Source organism: Suricata suricatta, chromosome X (genome assembly GCF_006229205.1).
Source record: "Suricata suricatta isolate VVHF042 chromosome X, meerkat_22Aug2017_6uvM2_HiC, whole genome shotgun sequence".
Lineage (NCBI taxonomy): Eukaryota > Metazoa > Chordata > Mammalia > Carnivora > Herpestidae > Suricata > Suricata suricatta.
Genome location: NC_043717.1, coordinates 73,348,852 through 73,364,063, shown reverse-complemented (window position 1 = coordinate 73,364,063; position 15,212 = coordinate 73,348,852). Strand labels below are relative to the sequence as shown.

General features: G+C 46.3%; 2 protein-coding genes across 4 annotated transcripts in view; one reads left to right on the top strand and one right to left on the bottom strand.

Moving 5' to 3' along the window:
* The window catches only part of COL4A6 (collagen type IV alpha 6 chain), a 70,031-nt gene extending 65,596 nt beyond the window's left edge, over positions 1-4,435 (top strand). The window contains exons 42-43 of the mRNA XM_029929683.1: positions 401-687; positions 2,819-4,435. Of these exons, the coding sequence (XP_029785543.1) occupies positions 401-687; positions 2,819-3,079 (548 nt within the window). The 3' untranslated portion in view covers positions 3,080-4,435. The remainder of the gene's footprint in view (positions 1-400; positions 688-2,818) is intronic.
* The window catches only part of ATG4A (autophagy related 4A cysteine peptidase), a 70,612-nt gene continuing 59,330 nt past the window's right edge, over positions 3,931-15,212 (bottom strand). For all 3 annotated transcript variants that reach the window (XM_029931104.1, XM_029931105.1, XM_029931106.1), the window contains 4 exons: positions 10,439-10,584; positions 9,284-9,340; positions 7,041-7,149; positions 3,931-6,280 (listed from right to left, as the gene is read on the bottom strand). In XM_029931104.1, coding sequence (XP_029786964.1) covers positions 6,210-6,280; positions 7,041-7,149; positions 9,284-9,340; positions 10,439-10,584 — 383 coding nt within the window. In that variant the 3' untranslated portion in view covers positions 3,931-6,209. The remainder of the gene's footprint in view (positions 6,281-7,040; positions 7,150-9,283; positions 9,341-10,438; positions 10,585-15,212) is intronic.

Sequence of the window (15,212 nt, the reverse complement as noted above, 5' to 3'; positions counted from 1 at the left end):
CTTTATAAAAAGATTATTTTCAGGGCACCTGGGTGCCTCAGCTGGTTAAGTGTCTGACTTTTGATTTCATCTCACGTTGCTCTCATGGTTCTTGAGTTCAAGGCTGGCTTCGGGCTCTGTCTGCTCTGACAGTGCAGAGCCTGCTTGGGTCTCTCTCTCTCTCTCTCTCCCTCTCCCTCTCCTTCTCCCTCTGTCTTTCCTGGTGCACTGAAAATCGGATTTGAGCCACAGACTTCAGTCTATGTACAGTGTGCCAGGATTGTAAGGAGGGGCATTCCTGCTCCGGTCCAGGCAGTTGCATGCAAACCCATGTAGTCTAGTCCTAATGGCCCTGGGGATAATCTCAGCCCCGCCTCCCAGCCAGACCTTACCTGCCTCTGCCCACCTTCTCTCCTCCCAGGGTTTGCTGGCTCCTGCCTGCCCCGCTTCAGCACCATGCCTTTCATCTACTGCAACATCAATGAAGTGTGCCACTATGCCAGGCGCAACGATAAATCTTACTGGCTGTCCACCACTGCCCCCATTCCCATGATGCCCGTCGGCCAGACCCAGATTCCCCAGTACATCAGCCGCTGTTCTGTGTGCGAGGCGCCCTCACAAGCCATTGCTGTGCACAGTCAGGACATCAGCATCCCGCAGTGCCCCCTGGGCTGGCGCAGCCTCTGGATCGGGTACTCCTTCCTCATGGTAAGGCCCTGCACCGCCCCCTTTCCCCAGTGAAGAGATGGAGGGCAGGGAGCCCTGGGAAGGTGCCTCAGGCTGGTCCTCAGGCCCAGGGGACATGAGATAGGAACCACAGATTTTGAAAAGAAGGAACATGATTGGCCTGGCCTTGGCTAAAGACCAAGCAAGCTCAGTTCTGCATGAATGACTAGTATTCTGAGTATGATTAGAAGGGAACAGTTTGCACCCAGTGGTTCAGGGGTGAGAATATCGATGAATCACTGGCAAAGGGCCTAACATCTCTATGCCTGCTTCAGTTATGACACAAGCAAGGGAAGGAGGAAACATCTGATCCCGGTGGACAGACAGTGGCTGTGTCCGCTGAAGGCCGGGTAACACTCTCATTGCTCAGGCCCGGCACAGGCATTTCTCCTCTTCTGCCCCCTCTCCCAGGCCCCTCTGTCAACTGCCATCTCCTCCTGAAAGGCTCAGAGGAGAGCATGCTGTGTTTCTACCTCCTTGCTGGGATTTTTGCTGCTTCTCTGTTTCAGTGGGAAGGCTGTACGCATTGCTAAGAAAGAGCTGAGAATGTCTGTAAGCCCAAGGAGGCATTAGCTCCCTCACACGGCGTTCCGGGAATATCAGGGATATTAAATGAGCAAAGGGTCAGGTTTATGGCCAGAATAACTCGCAGGGAAAATCAGTGTGGCACCCACTGAAGCACCCTGCTTCGCCAGAACTTCTTTGTTAGCTTGCACCAAAGCTTTAGGCTTCCTCACATCGGTGCACTTACCTGGGATGAGGCCATTCCTTGTTTTGCTCTGTGTGAATTGGGCAGCTTATCCCAAAGGAATATAGAACCGCCTCACCTGTCATCCTTTCCTATCCTTACCCAGACTGGGAAATACGTTGGACAGGCCCCTGAGCTTCCACAAGGAATGGTACAAAAGCTTTGCAAAATCTCGTGTGTTTTGTTCGTGGGAACGCTCTTAACACCTTACTGAGGATCTCTTTGCTCTTATTTTACACACAAGTCTATCACACCAGAATATATTTTCCTGAAGACCTGTAAGGGTGGGAATTTGGACTGCCTACTATGGCACCTTGAAGCAATAAGTTGTGCCTACTAAAGACGAGAAAGGAGGGAGAAAATTCATAGGTGGCCTAAGGACTCTACAAGCTGTGTCCCTGGTATGGGGCCCTTCCAGGGTTGCCCAACACAAAAACCAACATTCACGGCGATAATGTGCAAAATGTAAATTACACAGTGTCTGTCATTTAGTAAGGCAGGGAAGCCTGTCGTTTGTTCCAGAAAGTTTTCTCAGGATCAAAATGAGGAAAACTCTGATGCTGCATTTATCAGAAAAGGTCACTTAGATGGAGACCAAGTGTCCCAAAGAGTTGTAGGGTACACCGTCTCTGAGTGTCCGGCTTGGCCATCTGTCCCATTGGCCGTTTGCCGAGCCGGGAGTGTATGAAGCCTCTTCTTCACCTTTTGTGGTCCAGATAATAACCCAGGGAGGAGGGGGATGGAGGGTGAAGAGACAGGGACCGCTGTCTGTGGGTACAGTGACTGGAGACTATGGGCTAATGAGTGGCACTGATGGGGTAATCCTGGCCTCGTATGCTGAGGGAGCCCTGAAGTGAGGGCCAGGACTTAGGCCAGATGCGAGGCCCACTTGTACTCAGCAAGCAACAGAGTAAGTGCTATTCATAGATAGGCTGGGGGAGGGGCCCGTGGTTTAGCCACTTTGTGGAGCATTGCCCGTGCTCTCTCTTGGAGTACACCACCAAAGGCTGGGAGCTGACAAGGGCCCTTCGACCTGCATTCCAAAACCTACGGAATCTTCCTTAATACAGCCTTTCTCAGACTTACTTGTCTGTGGAGATCTGTGGAGAGGCAGTGAACACACCTCGGGACTCAGTGGGACAGCGGCAGTCTGGGAGACGCTGGCGGGATGTACTCGTTGCCCAAGTGCAGTGGGTTAGGACACTGGTCCTGGCCCTGAGGAGCTACAAGAGGGGAGGGAGAACGAGCGGCCCCTGGTTCTATACCACAGCTTTCTGGATGCTGGGGCCGAGCCAAGAGCCCGGACCTCCGGAAGGGCCCGCACCACAGAGGGTGCGGCTCACACACTCACCCTGTCTGTTTCAGCATACTGCCGCTGGCGCCGAGGGGGGAGGCCAGTCCCTGGTCTCACCTGGCTCCTGCCTGGAGGATTTCCGTGCCACTCCTTTCATCGAGTGCAGTGGGGCCCGGGGCACCTGCCACTACTTTGCTAACAAGTACAGTTTCTGGCTGACGACGGTGGAAGAGAGGCAGCAGTTTAGGGAGGAACCTGTGTCTGAAACACTGAAGGCTGGGCAGCTCCACACCCGGGTCAGCCGCTGCCAGGTGTGTATGAAAAGCCTGTAGGGGAAGACACCTGCCACCCTGCCCCTTGCCCTCCCCTTCCCACACAACAGTCACCTCACAAACCCCAACAATCTGAAGAAGGAAGGCCCAACACTATTGCCTACCTGTCAAGTTGTACGTTGGAGTCGCATTTGGGCTGGATTACTGGACACTGGTCGCCCCAACCCTCAGGCCCAAGGGGTGAGCCCACCTACCGAGATCTGCTGTCCCATTTCAGTCAACCTGGTGCTACTGTTTGATCTGGATGTTTGTGTGATGATTCATGGCTACCTCAGAAAGACCCACTGGGCTACTGCTTCCTCAGACCACTGGCTTGATCAGAAAGCTCTTCATAATAGCTGATTAAGTCACCTCTTTATGTCCAGAGAGTACCACGCATTATTTGGCTTAAACCAGAACCCAGTGTTTCCACATTAAAAACAAGAATTCTCTGGCTAAACGTTCATGGATGGCTCAAGCCTGCATGGGGCAAGCTCTCACTCTTCAAGGAGGTGCACTGTGTCTAGGCAGGCAGCAGACCTGGCATGGGGGCCAGCTGGTAGCCCGGGGCCAGCTTTGCCTCCTGGGAGGGTGAGCACAACTGGGTGCCATAGTGTTCAGGGGAGCAGCTCATTAACTTCATAGGGCCCTGGACAAATCACTTCCTCCTTGCTGGCTCCCTCCCAGGCCCGAGACCCAGGACTCGGCCTGGTCCACAGTAGAGCAGAGGATGCCCCAAATGCAGCCAGGCATATAAAGGGCAATGAGAACCACAGCCCTGTGTCCCAGGCTGCAAGGAGAGAGGTGCTGAGTAAGGAGGTGTGAATTTTGCTTTTGACTCCAGGAATGAAAAGACAAATCCCCTGTCCCAATTTCTCAAAAGTCCCTGTTTATTTCAAATGACATCCAGATGTGTGCAATGTGGCAGATCGAAGATCTGGTGTTTTGGGTCCTTTACACTTTGAGGCTGTTGTTACAGACTTTCCACTAAAATGTCCATCCAACTGCTCTTTCACAGGTAGCCTGTTAAGTGACTTTAATACATTTTTAAGCCTCATCAAAATCGAGCACACTCCTTTCTTCAGCAGTTGGCAGACCTAAAGCAAACCTGAGTTGACTATAAAGTGCACTGTATTCTGTGCAGAGGGATGTGTTTTCACCATTTTCTGTAATTATCAGTTTCCCAGAATACTTAGCTTTGTTGACATGAGGTGATTCCTTCCAGGTGATTCTATTTCTTTAAATATTATGTAAACTGTGCCAACACAGACCAAGCATAATTAGTATAATCTGAGTTATTGTTACCTTTACCTCCTATCTCAGTAATAAGCATGGTGTCAGCCTTGTACATTGCAAATAAAAGGAATTAAATATCAACATTTGACTCTTCTGACATTCTTTGACGAAAACTTTTCTAAAGTCTATATGACTACAATTTGTGAGCCTCACCCCACCCCCATCGCCGTGAGCCTATTAATACAAGCTGAGCTTTATAAGAAAACACTGAGGCAGGAAAAATACAACTAAATTCAAAGGGCAGAAGGTAACCAATCTACAACATGTTTCAAAATATGCCTACAACTGTCTGGGCTAGAGTACAGGAAATGGGTTTTTATGCTCTGGAGCTTCAGGATGCTTTATAGACAAATCAAAAGTAGAGAAACGAAGTTGTTGAAACTAAATCTAAGACATATATGCATATATTTGTATATGCAGAATACAGAATTCTGGACCAATAAACAAGAAAGTAATGACACTGGGAGCGTTCGGAGAAGGGAACCAACCTGAGAGAGAGAGACATTTCACTGCACACCATTTTGCACCTTTTGATTTTTGAACCACTGGAATATACTGCCTACTGGGGAAAAAAAGAATAAAATGGAATTTAAGGGAACAAGTGTCCTAATGTTCCTAAATATACAAGTAAAACAAAGCAAACTGGGTTTGGTGTGGGCTTTCAAGCGGTGGCTGCTGGCCTTCCTTGGGACTCGGTGGACGAGGGCGGTGAAATGCACACAAGTTAACAGGGAAGGAGAGGGAAGTGGCAAGACACCACTTGGACTTGAAGTACATCCCCACGAGAGTGTTTAGCAAAGCCAATTTGATGAAAATGCGCTTTTAAGATTTGCTCTGTTGCTCATCCTGAAGTGGCTTGGAATGGCATCTGATGCACTTAAGATTAAATGTCATCGTGCGAATATTTTTTCTAATTACAGCTGTCAAGCAAAGTGGAGTCTAATTCAGACACAATTTTTTATTTTCCCAAAATAAACATTTAAGTCAGTGATTGGCAAACTGTACAGCCTGCAAGCCAAACCCAACTCGCCACCTGTTTTTATAAATAAAGTTTTATTGGCTTACATCCAGGCTAATTTGTGGGCACCCTGTCTATGGCTGCTTTTGTACTTCAACAGCAGAGCTGAGTAGCTGTGACAGAGGCCACATGGCCCACAAAGCCTAAAACATTTACTAGTTTGCCCTTCACAGAAAAAGTATGCTGACCCCCGATTTAAGCAATCATGATTTAAGGACAGGGTGACATCTGGAAAAAACATCCCTAAGGACAGTGACAGTAACCCATCGGGTGGTGAGGTTCCCTCACATAGGAAGGAGGCCAAGGAGTGCACATTTGACGTAGTTTCTTTAACACATTTTTGTTATAAATTGTAATTATTCAAAATACATATTCAAATAATTTAACAAGACCTTTCTCTCCCTGATGCAATCACTTTATTATTAGAGCAGGAGAATAGATTGCTTCTTAGTATTTAGCCCCAAAGAGGTCACACCTGAAAGGGTGAAGAAGCACAGGGTAACCATCTGTCCTCTGCTGGTGCTGTCTTCCAGACCTACACCTCCTTGTTTCAGTAGCTGGAGACTCGCGGTGGCCAGGTAAGACAAGCAGGAAGCGAGGGACGGCTCCTAATCTTTCTGCTCCTACATTCCATAATTGTTCTAGTTCGTTCTGGAGAAAGGTTGCTGTTGTTTATTTGTTTTCTGAGAAACGATGATTGGCTCAGTCATGATTGCTATCAAGTCTGTATGCTGTTGGCATATCAGGCACTTGCTGACTAGAAAAGTGTTATGAAAAGGCTTTGTGTTCTTCTGGTGCCAGATGGAAGACAGATCGCTGAGTTGAGGTTTCATTATTCTATACGCTCAGAATCTCGAAATCTTCCTCCAGATCAGACTCCTCTAGTTGTTCAGCAGAGTCGATGAATTCTATCAGGATATGGAAATGAGAAATAAGAAAGCTTGACACTTAGGTTGGAGTGGTCGGCACGGTACTCAGTAGTTAAGACTGTGCATGTTTTAAATTTCTTTTAATTTATTTATTTATTTATTTATTTTGAGAGGGAGCGAGAACACAAGTTGGGGGGGGGGGAGAGAAAGAGAATTCCAAGCAGGTTTTGCACTGTCAGCACAAAGTCTGACATGGGGCTCAACCCCACAAACTGTGAGATCATGACCTGAGCAAAGTTGGACACTCAACCGACTGAGCCACCCAGGCACTCCAAGACTGTGCATGTTTTAATTGTTTTGCTGCAGAAAAACTTGTGTGGAGGAGACCCACAAGTTGGGCCACTGACAAGTGCTAGAAATTTTTTATAAAGAAGCAAAATAACTGAACTTTTACCTAGTCTTATTCACGGTGATGAGCATGAGGCTCTGTAATCACTGAAGTACCTTTCGAATCACCCATGGCCTCTGGTTTGTTTTTTGAACTGGACCATGAACGTTCTAGGCATTTTGACTTTGCATGGAACTTTTGCATCGAGCTTATTCTCTTCTCCTGCCCCTCTTGGAAATTAGTATCAATTCCTCAGTAGATTAAAGTCATCAGAGACACCATTCCTTGATCAGACCAGCTGAGTGAAAACTGTACACTCCATGGAAAGCATGGGCCACCGTTGCTTCTGTCTCATAAAACAACTGCTACGCGTAGGTCTGCTGGACCAAGAGCCCCGGACCAATGGCTTACCTGCCCCGGTGGTTGTCACTTCCGGCTTGGCTGGAGGAACAAAGGGAGGCCAGTGCGATGGGTGTTTCTGAACTAATTCAAACATCCTTAAATTTTCCTTTAGAATTTCCTGAGGAAACACAGCAACAGTTGTAAACATTTCAGACTTACTACATTTCTGCCCAATTGTCCATCTGTGATCCCAAACCCTGGGAGAGAGGCCTGGTTGTTGAAAGGTGAAAACAAAGCCCTAGCCAACACACCTGTCCTCTGTTTGACCCATTGAAAGACCCAGCCCTCTTCAATTCTAGATACTGTTAGCCAGGAAGGAGGGCCCACGGAGAGGGTATTTGATGGAAGGCCAGTACTCATTGCCCATGGTCCTCAGGAGGTCCAGGTTGCATGGGCCTAACTCAATATGGGGCTGAGATGCTCCTGAAGTGTTGGCCCCAAAGAAATGTGTGCTAATTACACTAAATCTGCTCCAAGACAATACTGGTACATGTTGGCATGGTTTTGTTTTTAGCCCAACACTTAAGGTATATGTCCTAATTTAGATGACATAGTCTTATAAGAGACTGTTCATTTGAACTTTGTTTTTAATTTTTTAATGTTTATTTGTGTGTGTGTGTGTGTGTGTGTGTGTGTGTGTGTGTGTGTGTGAGAGAGAGAGAGAGAGAGAGAGAGAGAGAGAAAGAGAGGGGGACACAGAATCTGAAGCAGGCTCCAGGCACTGAGCTGTCAGCACAGAGCCTGATGTGGGGCTCAAACCCATGAATTATGAGATCATGACCTGAGCCAAAGTCACACAGTTAACTAACTAAGCCACTCAGGTGCCCCTGAACGTGATTTTTCTTTAATTTTTTTTAACATTTATTTACTTTTGAGAGACAGAGAGAAACAACATGAGTGGGGGAGGAGGAACAGAGAGAAAGGGAGACACAGAATCTGAAGCAGGCTCCAGGCTCTGAACTGTCTGTCAGCACAGAGCCTAACACGGGGCTCGAACCCACAAACCATGAGAGATAATGACCTGAGCTGAAGTCAGACACTTAACCAACTGAGCCACCCAGTCACCCTTCATTTGAACTTTAAATGTGGTGTAAATACAGTTTTGCTGCATTCTGAAATGTTAAGCATTGCCTTTAGAATACAATTCTCCATTATGTCTCAGTCAATTATTAACTGGGGTTCAGATTTAGCTCAGGACATTACTGTCAATTATTCTCTTGTGAAGGTAAGTACGCCCTCTTTACACTTGCAAGAGGCTCTGGGCTCCCATCTCCGCAACCTTTTTTTCTTGCAGATAGAAGAACATGTCTCCTGCCACCCCATCCATGGCTTTTTAAACTTCTCCCTGTGATCTCCACTCCTTCCATACGCATTTGTCAATGTCTCCCACAAATTTGGCATGTGTTAGGAGGAAGGATGAGAGGGGCAGATACAGTGATTGGTGAGCTAGCAAAACACTATCAATACCCCTCTACACAAAATACCAAGAAGAAAGAATATCTTGCTTTGGTATCTACAGAATCCTGAAAATCGTGTTTCCTTTAATGGCAACATGCCTGTACTTTATAGAAATGAGAGAGTTGAGAGAAAGACAAGTTTCCTAAACCATAATGGACTATAGGAAACTAAATGGACAACTAAACAAATAGAAAACTAGTTTAGTTTCTTCAACCATTTCAGCATTATGAACGGAATAAGAAAGAATTTAGGCTGAACTCTATGAAATCAGCATTTTTAAGTTAAACTGGTAGAATATTCATGGACTATTTCATATAATTCATAGGCCTAATGAGATGAAACATTACTTAGCTAAAAATATCAATCACTTGGGGCACCTGGGTGGCTCAGTCTGTTAAGCATCCAACTTTGGCTCAGATCATGATCTCACAATCCATAAGTTTGAGCCCCACATCGGGCTCAGTGCTGACAGTGCAGAGCCTGGAGCCTGCTTCAGATTCTGTGTCTCCCTCTCTCTCTGACCCTTCCTCACTCACATTGTGTCTCCCTCTCAAAAATAAATAGTAAGCGCTGATAAAAAAATTTTTTTAAACATCACTCACTTGACAAACTAAGCATATTTCAACCCAAAGTTTTTCTTTGGTTCCCCCAAGGTTCTGCAAAATCCTCCACATCTTAGTTTCTCTCTTGCAATAAAGACCTAGCAGGCTCGATTTAGGCTACTATGAGAAACGGTCTTGAAAAGGAATCGTACTGAACAACTTTTTTTTTAAGACTAAGAAAAACATACATACCTTCTGAACAAGGCTACACCAGCTATCAAAGTCTTTTTCTTCTTTGCAGAAAAATCCCTTGGGGGGAAAACAAGAGAATGCAACTTAGAACTGGGCATGTGCACCAAATCAGGCCCTATGTATTGCAAGATGGAGCCACCAACCCAAAGCTGTGACATGGGCTGCTCTCTATAGATGTGTCTTCTGGCAATAATGAAGAAGACTGGCTGGATTTCTCTCTCTCCTAGGTCATTACCTCACCTGCGCACACACGCACACACATTTACTTGTTCATTCCATCTCTCCCTCTTCCTCTTTTTCTGTCTCCCCCTCCCTCCCACTCTCCCTCCCTCCCTCTCTTTCCTGTCCCTGGCCCGCCTTATCCCTCTCCCCTCATACTGTGTGACACAGTAACTTAAAGGCCAGTCTCCAGGGCATGGGGTTAATTCCATTGCATTCAGTGCACAAACAGACACATCCATAAAGAATAGTCAGCCAAACTGTTGGACAAAAGCCAAATAGTACTTTTAGCTACAGGCGATACTTAATAAGATGGCTTTCACCTTAAGGAAATTATCTATTAGAATTATAGACAATTCCCCATTCTCAGAGCCATCTTCCAGGGGAGGGAACCCCTGTAACTCCCTGGAATGTGTGTCCAGAGAAATGAGCACTATGCACCTGGAAGGCCCTGCCCTCTTATCCCTCCCTCCCCTCCCTCCCTATGTCCCACCTTATTCCCTGTGCCTGTGTGGCAATAATTAGAGGGCTAGATGTAAAAAGGGAATGACTATAACACTAATAATAACTAACATTTGTAGAATGCTTACAATGTATCCAGCATTGTGCTGAGTGCCTGATGCACAGCGTATGCCACACAACCCTATGGTGAAAGAACTATTGTTTTGCTCATTTTAGGGATGAGAAGACTGAGGCTTTGAAAAGTTAAGGGACTCCCACTAAGTCCATAGTTAGTGTGTGGCAGGGCCTGGATTCCAACTCGAGTAGTTTGTCTTCCGAGTCTACCCTTTCCCTACAACACTATGATACCCCTCGTAGAGGTTGGTTCTGAACGCACGCTTGCCGCCTGCCTAGCAACCTGGATGACTCCCAAGGAACCAATTTCTAACAGGGTGCTGTCATATCTCTTGGCCCACCTAACCTTCAGATACCCACCAATGCTACAGAAGGATCCAAGTTCAAGATGTTCATTCGCTGTGGGGATTGCAGGCAATGGAAAGTCTGGTCATCAACCATTCCATTCTCTTCCATGTCAACAAAAGTCTGGGTTGTGTGAGGGTCTAAGAAAATGAGCTCATCACCTGTTTGGAATGAGACATGCTTAATCTAGAATGAACCACTGGCCCTGGTCCCCCTGCTGCCCTTGGGAGGAAGCACTCTGGTTTTCTTAACCCTTCCCTTGGTGACAATGAGAATGAGGTGACAGAAAGCCCAAACTTGGGTGATTATGCTTGAAGGAAGCCAAGTCCAATCATTTGATGAGAAGACTTGCCCTAGCATTTGCATCTCCTCAAAGTCCAAGACCAGAAATGGAGAGTGACAGATTTGAGAAAATGGTTTGAGGAATGAGAGACCACAAATGACATGGCAGGCTCTGTGAGCAGCAGTAGCAAAGAGGCAGTAGGTATGATCACCACGGCATGAGCCCAGGTGCCATTAGGGCACTCCCTGCCTCTTACAAATGGGAAACCATCTTGCTCCGCGCCACCGGTGCTCAGACCTCCGGTCAGAGAGCCCATCTGGTAAGAAAAAAGCCTTGGCCTTCAAAAGAAATGGGAATATGGACTCTGCAATGATAGGATTCCAGGGCTCTGACATCTGGTCTTGATTAGCTAGCAAACTAGTCATCGTTAGCAAGTTAATAATTCCTGTTGGATAGTGCTGCCTTGGGTGCCTTAACATAGGACACATACTCCCCAACCCTGGGAAAATTCACTTTGAGCTGTTCTACCTTTAAACATGAGATGAAAGCCATGCTTCGTTAATTTGAAAAGGCCTAGTCCAATGATGACCTGGGAAGAGCGTGAGATAATAGAAGCTCTACTTTGATGTTCAAAGGGCTGAAAGTCCCTGTAATGCTTATCAGTGTCAGGCTGAGCTGGCAAAAGTTTCTAAGGTGGAACGCCAACCTCACAGTCCAGGCCTTCGGGCCATGAAGGCCTCTGTGTTCTAGACTGGGTTAAGCAACCAAAGAGAGATCTACCTGAGGCTGGAGGGTGAGATAGGGCAAATCTCCCCAGAATGGCACTCAGGGTTGTGTTGGGCCCCATCTAGGTGCTTCTGTTGGCAAAGAATGTGTGTGTGATGTCTGACAAGTAGCTTAACTTGTCTGTGTCACAGAACAAGGATAAGCCAGTCAAGTCAATTGGTCTTAAAATTTCTTGTTTTTAAACTGGGGTCACTAGGCCTGTTCGTTTTACCTCACAGGGCATCATAAGAAACAGAAAATTTTTTTGCTGTGAAATGCTTAAAACACAATACAAAACAAGGTGGCTATAGAAGTATCTCGCTTCAGCTCAAAAGTATTTCCCTACAAATATATGTTTAAGAGTATATGAAAATCAATGCCCCCTTATAACTTGTTTTATGAAAGTCAAGGTTCATACATATTCCCCCTAGACCACAGGTGGGTGAGATCAGTTATATCAAAAAAGCATGAAGTCACAAAGAAAAGCAACAACCAGAATGTTTAGAAAAAAGCCTACTTATGACCACAGAAAAGTAAGAAGAAAAGGAAGTTCTGCAAAAGAAAATAGAGATCCAGAGCAGGGTTGGAAATGAGCATTCAATCTGATTTCGTCTCTGATTCTGGCCTTTTGCCTGTGTGTGTGTCTGTGTGTGTAGAGGCGCTTGGCAGGCTGTACTGTTTCTGAGAGTCCTTAAAAGAGATACAGTCGAATATCTAAAAAGCCTTAGAAATGACAAGGGGACTAAATCGAGGTCTCTAAAGAGGCTCAAGAGCAAGAGACAGTCTGGTCAACCATCTGCAGACAAGGGACTCACGCTATGCATCTTAGGTGACAACCTTTCTTTACCCAAGTGAAGGGAGCAAACCTCTTCTGTCTAAGCAGGCAAAACCGGACAGCCAGAGTCTCATCATGGCCTTAGTGTTCCATATTAAGAGCTTTTCCCACCTTCCCACCTTCCCACCGGGAAAGAGGGCCCTCAGGAAGCAATGTGGTACGTAAACAGAGATGGCCAAATTGGGTTTGAATCCTGGGTTTGCTACTCTCTAGCTGCATGGCGTTGAGGAAACAATCCCACTACCTCTTAGTCTCACTATAACAACAAGCTCTAACTCACAGGGGTACTATGCTACCCATATCTGTACATCTCTATATAGGACTATATATGTATACATGTTATCTACCTACCTACCTACCTACTACACAGGGTCTCTGACGCAAGACAACTGTTCAGAAAATGGCAGTTCTCATCTGTTCCCTCCCTTCAGGCATTTTACAATCCCAACCCCCCAACTGAATACAGTAAGGGGGTAAGGCAGAAAAGGGGACTTGGGGGGAATTTGGGGCCTCAAACGAACGTGAAACAAAGGGTTTATGAAAGCCAGTGAGAATGAGGTGGGGAGGAACCAAGATGGCGGAGAGGAAGGGAGCTCTGTAAACTTCGTCTGCCCCATCTATCGAACTGAGAAGGACATTACTCCCATCTGCAAGAGTGGAAGGAGAAAATACAGACTCCAGAAAGAAGACAACCTCAAAGATACCTGAGTGAGTGAGTGCAAACTGGGGAGATTGGAAAACGGGCCAGCCCGAGATGGGCAGGGGAGGTGGGAGCCCCAGACCAACACGGGGCAAGTGCATGGAGCCCAAGAGACAAAGGAAAGAGACAGAGAGACTGAACACGTTCATAGTACTGTCTCCGGGGAAGAGATAAAGAACGTTTAACCATGCTCGGAGAGAGAAACTCACTCCATAGATAACTGCGGGGTAGCCCAAATCCTGAACCCAGGTGGCGCAAGGGAAAGAACAGCTTCCAGCCCTGCGCCATCTCGGCGGGGAGTCAGTGGCCGCCGCTACGGTGGCTCCAGGAACACTCACTTCGACCTCGGTTTTGGGAGTGGGAGCACTCACCTCATTTCCACGGTGTATCTCGCCCCCAGCAATGACCGCGCAAATCCCAAATCTCGGGTGCCAACAGGGAAAAAATAGTCCCCACCCCTATGCGATCCCAGTAGGGAGTTGGCAGTGGTGGAGGCCTGGGTGTGCACTCAGGCTGCAGGAACTCCCAGCTCCTTTCCAGCAGCACCTGGTGCCTCCGGCAACAGCTGCGCAAAGCCAAGAAAACTCATCCCTCCCCCCAACGTGATTGCGATCCCGGCTGGGGGCTGGGAATCTATAGTTGTGTCTGTGACGCATGCACTTCACCTCCTGCTGCGCACCTCGCCTCAGGCAGGGGCAGCTGAAATCCCTGCCTGAGCCAAGACAAACTGATCCCTTCCCCTAAGAAGCCAGCCACCAAAGCAAATACATCTCATCTGTGGTAGCATAAAAATGCATGGACTAGAACTTTGAACTGAGGCGGGCCTGGAAAATACAACTTGGCACAACCATGGCACAAGGAGATCGGACTCATTAGGGTGGTCTACAGTGCGTAGTTCCAGCGGAGCTTGGCGAGCCACAATTCTAGTCTCTGCAGACACCAAGGCGGAGCCTCTGAGAGCAGCCTCTGAGACCTACCACACCAAACCACACCTATCCATGAGGGGGAGCTGTTGCTTTTTCTTTCCTTTTTCTTTTTTTTCATTTTTGTTCCTTTTTTCTTCTTTTTTTGTACTTTTTTTTTATTATTATTACCTTTTTGGCTTAAATTTTTTTTAAATTTTTACTCCTTGTTTTCCTTTCTCCTTTCTCCCTTTTTTTTACCTTCTTGCAATCCAGATATATTCTCCTGTATCTCATCCTTACCTCTCCACTCAACTGGTCATACACTTTTAGACTGTCCACTATCCTTTGTTGTCTCTGACCCCCTTTATTTTTTTTTCTTCTCTTCTTTTCGTCTCTTTGCTCCATTTTCTTTCCCCCTTTTCATGTGTTTGTTTGATTGATTTGTCTGTGCATTTGTATGCTTCTGTTCCCTCTGTGTTTGTCTGTCTGTTTTCCTTCGTAAAGCTACAGCAAGAAACAAGCCAAAGTGTACATGACAGCGAGTCCCAAATACTGATGAGTAGGGAAATAAAATATTCAAAGGCACAACAAGAGAAACTGAGAGACACCATTAAAAGAATATTTCCTGAAACGACAGGCCCTGGACAGTCAATAAGCCTCCTTTAACAGAGTAATATTAACAGGTGCACAGTGCACAATGAGCTTTTTAAAGCTGACAAGAGACAGAAAACTAGCAAAAATGACAAGAAGAAGGAACTCTCCTCTGAAGAACCTCCAGGAAGAAGTCACAGCCACAGAACTGCTCAAGGCAGATCTAAACAACATACTGGATCAAGAATTTAAAAGACGTGTCATAAAATTAATCGCTGGGGTTGAAAAAAGCATCAAAGAAGCAACTGAGACAATGACTAGGCACTTTGAAAATAGGCGTGATGAGCTAAAAAAAAAAAAAGGCTATAAATGAGGTGAATAACAAACTGGAGGCAGCCACCTCAAGGACTGACGAGGCAGAGAGAAGAATAGGTGAATTAGAAGATATGGTTATAGCAAAAGATGAAGCTGAAAAAAAGAGAGAGAAATTAATCCAGGAGCAGGAAAGGAGAATTCGAGACCTGAGTGATACAATCAAACAGAACAACATCCGTATCATAGGAATTCCTGAAGAGGAAGACAGAGAGAAAGGGCCTGAAGGGATACTAGACCAAATTATAACTGAGAATTTCCCAAATCTGGGAAAAGAAATAGACATTCAAATTCAAGAGGCACAAAGAACCCTCTTAAGACATAATTTGAATCGGCCT